This window comes from Megalobrama amblycephala, linkage group LG17 (genome assembly GCF_018812025.1).
Source record: "Megalobrama amblycephala isolate DHTTF-2021 linkage group LG17, ASM1881202v1, whole genome shotgun sequence".
Lineage (NCBI taxonomy): Eukaryota > Metazoa > Chordata > Actinopteri > Cypriniformes > Xenocyprididae > Megalobrama > Megalobrama amblycephala.
The window spans coordinates 35,544,402-35,550,401 of record NC_063060.1 but is presented as its reverse complement, the minus strand read 5'-3'; the positions used below and the strand labels follow the sequence as shown (position 1 = coordinate 35,550,401).

Sequence of the window (6,000 nt, the reverse complement as noted above, 5' to 3'; positions counted from 1 at the left end):
TAGGTCTCGTGGTCGTTAATGGCATGAGACCACAGCAGGTACACGCGCTCCGTTTCTCTTAAGAGACTTTTGACTTTCTTTGGTCAAACTTGTCAAAAGGTTAACTTCGAACATGCCCGAAATACACTGAAAGCCGACCGTATTGATTCGAGACGGTCTGCGGACATTTATAATGAGTTTGTCTTCAAATCTTGACAGCTTGGCAGTCGCTGGTCGAAGAGAGCCGACGTGAGCGACTGAGGTGAAGACGCGACGGTAAGCGCCTCATGAATATAAACTAGCTCTTCCCAATGTAGCATTTTTATGTATCCAGTATGGTTTATTTTTTATGATAGATTTTATATACATGTGCCTACAGTAGAAATCGTATTAGAACAGAAAATATATAGCCTATTATAACTTTAAGCTGTCTCATGAAGGAATAGACCTGCATCTTGTATAAAAGTGGTTTGCTATCCAAACTCAGCATGAACAGCTTGTTTGGGATCATACTGTCGACTTAAGCAGTCACAAAGTCTGGTTTAAAGGGACAGTTTACTTATTAAAGTTCTGTCATCATACTCACCCACCCTCATGTTGTTCATGACTCTTTTGTGGAGCACAAAAGGAGATGATAAGCAGGTTCAGACACCATTCACTTTCATTGTAAGGGAAGAGAGATGCGTCGAAAGGGAATGATGACTGAGGCTGAGGTGGGTAAATGATGGCAAACTGTCCCTTTAATGCATTGCCACTTTCTGACAGATGAATTGTAGTTATAGCTCATGGGCAAAAGCTTTTTGTTTGCTTTCACTGTTGGCTCAGCAGATGGTTTTGAGGTTGAGGAGAAGGATCTGTTAGTTTTACAGTGTGCATACAAAAAGCCTAGGTTTGTTTTCAATTAGCGAAAAGGATTGTTAATAGTTTTAGTTAGCAATAACAACAGTTGGAACTCTAGCTTTCTAAAAATAGACAATTGACATTTTTATTTTCTTTACATCACTGTAGTGTTTAAGGCAAGGTCACAACCCCAGGCATGTGGCAAAGTTCATGTCTTTTTTTATGATATGCCAGAATTATCACAGTAGCCTCAGATATAATAATAAAGAACACGTCTACAGCAGTGGATAAAAATGTCATTGTTGGGGTCTTGAATCTCAGGGCCCTCACAAAATTTGTGCCTCAGCTGCAGACTGATTTAACAACCTTATGCAAGAGCTTTTACTTTGGACTTTTGCAATACACTGTATTATGTTGATTTCATTATGAAACAATGTTAGAATTACAAAATTGTTTTGTCTTCAGATTTACCTCCCAGCTGCCACTATGAAGCATTAGCCAATCCGTGTCAGAGTATGAAATTAAAAAAATAACCTCGTAAAATAAAACAATATCTGACATCTGTAAGTTCAAACATGTTATAAAGCCAGTGGCGCAGCTGTTTTTTGTTTTTGTTTTATTAAATTGCTCTTTTCTGCTTCCATCACTATCCTCAGCAAACAGTTGGGACCCGGCAGGTATCTTATTAGCTCCGTAGAGGTGAAGGATGGGGCGTAAACTGGATCTCTCTGGTCTGACGGATGTGGAGGCCGAGCATGTGATGCAGGTGGTGCAACGGGACATGCAGCTGCGCAAAACGGAGGAGACGCGGCTCAGGTGAGTCTCATGCACCCTTCTGCGTCACTTTTATGGATTTGCCTCACTTTTATGACTCCTGTTCAAAACTACATTGGTTACATAGTCAAAATTTGATGTAAGTAAGATTTTTTTTTAAAGAAATTAATACTTAAATTCAACAAGGATGCATTAAATTAATCAAAAGTGACAGTAAAGACTTTTACATTGTTTTAACTTCCAACCTAACTGTTTTCAACATTTATAACAATAAGAAATGCACAAAACCAGCATATTAGAATGATTTCTGATGGATCATGTGACACTAAAGACTGGAGTTATGGCTGCTGAAAATTCAGCTTTGCCATTGCAGGAATAAATTAGAAACCAATTTTTAAATTGTAATAATATTTCTCAATATTAGTGTTTTTACTGTTTTTGATCGAATAAATACAGCCTTGGTGAGCATATGACACTTCTTTCAGAAGCATTACAAATTAAAACATTTCAAAATCCATTTTTAATGATCTATTTTAGCATCGTCTCCCTTGTGATGTCACCCAAATGGCATTCCAGTCATTGATAGAGAGCATGAGGAAGTTCCCATCATTCTTTGTCATACTTTGAAACAAAATGACAGGAAAGGCCCTCCCTTCCCTCTTTATCCGTGACTCACTTCCCTGAGCCCACCATGAATACGATTTCAGCTTTAAAGGAATCTGATTCTGACCTACAGATACAGATAGAGATACAGATACAGTAGGTTTATCAATCAGGAGAGACAGATTCAGGTTGTGTCTTGGTTATATGAGACCCATATTTGGTGTCACTTCATAATAATGTTCAGTTATAAGCCATTTATAAGTTATAAGTTAATGATGAACTAATCATTTAAAAAACATGACTATACATTCATAAATGATTAATAAGTCATACACTAACATTTTAAGAATGTTTTGTTAATTCAGTTACAAGTCATTTATAGCTTATTTGTTAAGCATGAACTAAACATTTACAAAACATGACTATATGTTCATAAAGGTCACCCTTCCGCTGGAACTCGACTCGACCATGAACACGCGTATGGCTGTTGCTGGAAGCCAGTGATTATAACTTTTAAATATGGATTTTTTTTTTTTTTTTATCGCTATGCATCATAAGGCACTATTATCAACCCACTGGAGTCGTATGAATTACTTTTATGATGGATGTATGTGCTTTTTGGAGATTCAAAACTCGGGAACTATTCAATGCCATAACAAAGCTGGGAAGGGCCTAGATATTACACCTAGGATGACTTGAGAAAATTATGGGATCATTTTCATTTTTGGGTGAACATAACATAAACCACTGGAATCCCCTGAATATAAGTAATTTTATAAATGTTCATTCACTTGAAAACAAAAAAATTATGCTTCTTAGAAATACTGCTTTACATAGACGCCGATTTATGTTTCTGCCGGTGTGTGCCCAATAATAATATTATATTACAGATAAATCCGCACTTAGGTTATGTGTTCCCTAATGGTCTCGTGGTAGAATTTTTGTTAATAGAGTCAGAGGTTCAGTCGGTGGTTCGAATTTGCCCTCATTTAGTTATTTTTCCTCATAAAGTTTAAAGAAGTTCATTAATGTTTATATATCAAGAGCAGGGACATGTTTGTGTGCATTTTGTTAGTGATTTCTCTGAAAGAAGAGTCAAGCGATAGATTGACGTGCATGTCTGAAGACTACACGAGCCGCTGTTCCTCAGCATGATTTCAAAAACAACACGTTTCAGCGCTAGGTTGCTTCTTATTTAACTCAAATTAACGTCAACTGGATGTTTTATTTGCATTATATCCATGCAGCAAGATGACAATTTCGACCCGAAAGCACACTCTTTTCACAAGTGTTGTCGCTCTCGACATGCTCTCGTCTCGCTGATATCTGAGGCAAGGAGAGTTTAAGTTTGAGCGCGCATATATCTGATCGAGAGCAGAGCCATTTGTGCTCGCGCATCACTTGGATGCGCTCTCGATGTTTGCCATTAAAGGTACCCAAGAATGCTTTTTCACAAGATGTAATATAAGTCTAAGGTGTCTCCTGAATGTGTCTGTGAAGTTTCAGCTCAAAATACCCCATAGATTTTTTTAAATTAATTTTTTTAACTGCCTATTTTGGGGCATCATTAACTATACACTGATTTTTTTCAGCGCGCCGCCCCTTTAAATCGCGTGCTCCCTGCCACACGAGCTCTCGACTATATTACAGCGCATTTACAAAGTTCACACAGCTAATAGAACCCTCAAATAGATCTTTACAAGATGTTCGTCATGCACGCTTCGAATTATGTGAGTAAAGTATTTATTTTGATGTTTACGTTTGATTCTGTATGAGTTTGAGGCTATATGCTCTGTGGCTAATGGCTAATGCTACACTGTTGGAGAGATTTATAAAGAATGAAGTTGTGTTTATGAATTATACAGACTGCACATGTTTAAAAATGAAAATAACGACGGCTCTTGTCTCCGTGAATACAGTAAGAAACGATGGTAACTTTAACCACATTTAACAGTACATTAGCAACATGCTAATGAAACATTTAGAAAGACAGTTTACAAATATCACTAAAAATATCATGCTATCATGGATCATGTCAGTTATTATTGCTCCATCTGCCATTTTTCGCTGTTGTTCTTGCTGGCTTACCTTGTCTGTGCACAGATCCAGACGTTAATACTGCCTTTCCTTGTCTAATGCCTTGAACATGGGCTGGCATATATGCAAATATTGGGGTCATACATATTAATGATCCCGACTGTTACGTAACAGTCGGTGTTATGTTGAGATCCGCGTGTTTTCCGGAAGTCTTTTAAACAAATGAGATTTATATAAGAAGGAGGAAGCAATGGGGTTTGAAACTCAATGTATGTCTTTTCCATGTACTGAACTCTTGTTATTCAACTATGCCAATATAAATGCAATATTTAATTCTAGGGCACCTTTAAAAAAAATCGCCATTGAAACGGCTATAAAAAACTATAAAAAAGGGTGAAGATTGTGTCTGAAAGCTCCGATCGATTTTTTTATATCGAATTTTTATTGGTTAAAATCAATGGAGAATATCTCGTATTTTCTCGTGGGTGCTCAACCATTTCCGTGGGTGCTCCAGCCCCCGAGCACCCACGGGATCGGCGCCTATGCTGCTTTAGCATACTTGCATGTTTGTGCTTTTAAATACAGACCAGCTTACAACGTGACGATACGTCAATAAATTATACACTGAGCATTTACTAATTGTTTGTTCATCATTTGTTCATGATTAACCATTGTTTATTAAGATAATGATACAATTTTGACACAGATTTTTCAATGATTTATAGTGATTAATATATAAACTAAGAACCTATTAACCATCTACTAATGATCTGTTTATTTTATGATTTACTAATTTTTTAAGATAACTTACAACACATTTGTAAGTCGTTAGCATACAACTTATTAATCATTTAGTCGTGTTTTGTAAATGATTAGTATAGTAATTAGTATTAGTAATGTATAAATGACAACTGAACTAACAAAACATTCACAAAATGTTAGCATATCACTTATTAATCATTTATGAACATATAGTCATGTTTTGTGATGATGATAAGTTCTTCAATAACTAATAACTTATAAATGACTTATATTTGAACATTATTATAAAGTGTTACCTTCACCAGTATTTGCACACCTTTGCTGCATCTGAAATTGCATACTGTAATAGTAGTTAGTACATTTGGATTAAAACCTGTTTTGCAACCATTTAAAAAAGTATTTTCTATATAGTATGAATGTATGTATGAAATTCAGACATACTGCAATCCAGCGGAAACTGGAAAGTCGCGCGCAGTCGTATATCACCGGACTAATTTGCCTAATCTTCATGGTACTTTAGACCGTGATGGAAAACGCAGACAGCAACAGGTCTGGGAGGGAAAAGTTTCTGGGACAAATTGTTTCAGGTATAGATGCCATGATGCCAAACCCCCTCATGGAAGAAAAAAGCTGTCGTGTTTACAACTGTGACAATAAGCGCATATCAGAATCAAGTAAACACTGGATTTTAAAAAGTGTGTGAAGTATGTAAAGTTCGCAGCAAAGACTCTTCCAAGTGTTTTACACACAGGTCTGTTATTGTACGTACATTTTCACGCTCCTAAACATGACGCGGAACAAAACGATCTTTGATTGGTTGCTTTACATGTCAGTCAGATGGCCTTTGGGGCTTTCATTGGCCAATGAAAGCTGCGATAGAGTCCAGACCTTCTGCCGTCAGTCTGAAGGTCTGGCTACGTGAGACTATACCGAACCTGACTTTTAACTCTTTTTTAAGGATGGAACATAACCCATTATCTTTATTTAGTGTGTTTAATGTATTTA

General features: G+C 36.7%; 1 protein-coding gene across 4 annotated transcripts in view; it reads left to right on the top strand.

Moving 5' to 3' along the window:
• Nucleotides 1-6,000, top strand: part of myripa (myosin VIIA and Rab interacting protein a) — a 30,244-nt gene continuing 24,244 nt past the window's right edge. For 2 of the 4 annotated variants that reach the window (XM_048163217.1, XM_048163214.1), the window contains exons 1-2: nt 2-255; nt 1,476-1,635. In XM_048163217.1, the coding sequence (XP_048019174.1) occupies nt 1,526-1,635 (110 nt within the window). In that variant the 5' untranslated portion in view covers nt 2-255; nt 1,476-1,525. Of the gene's footprint in view, nt 256-333; nt 693-1,475; nt 1,636-6,000 lie in introns of those variants that run through there. The other 2 variants (XM_048163216.1, XM_048163215.1) reach the window with 2 other exon arrangements.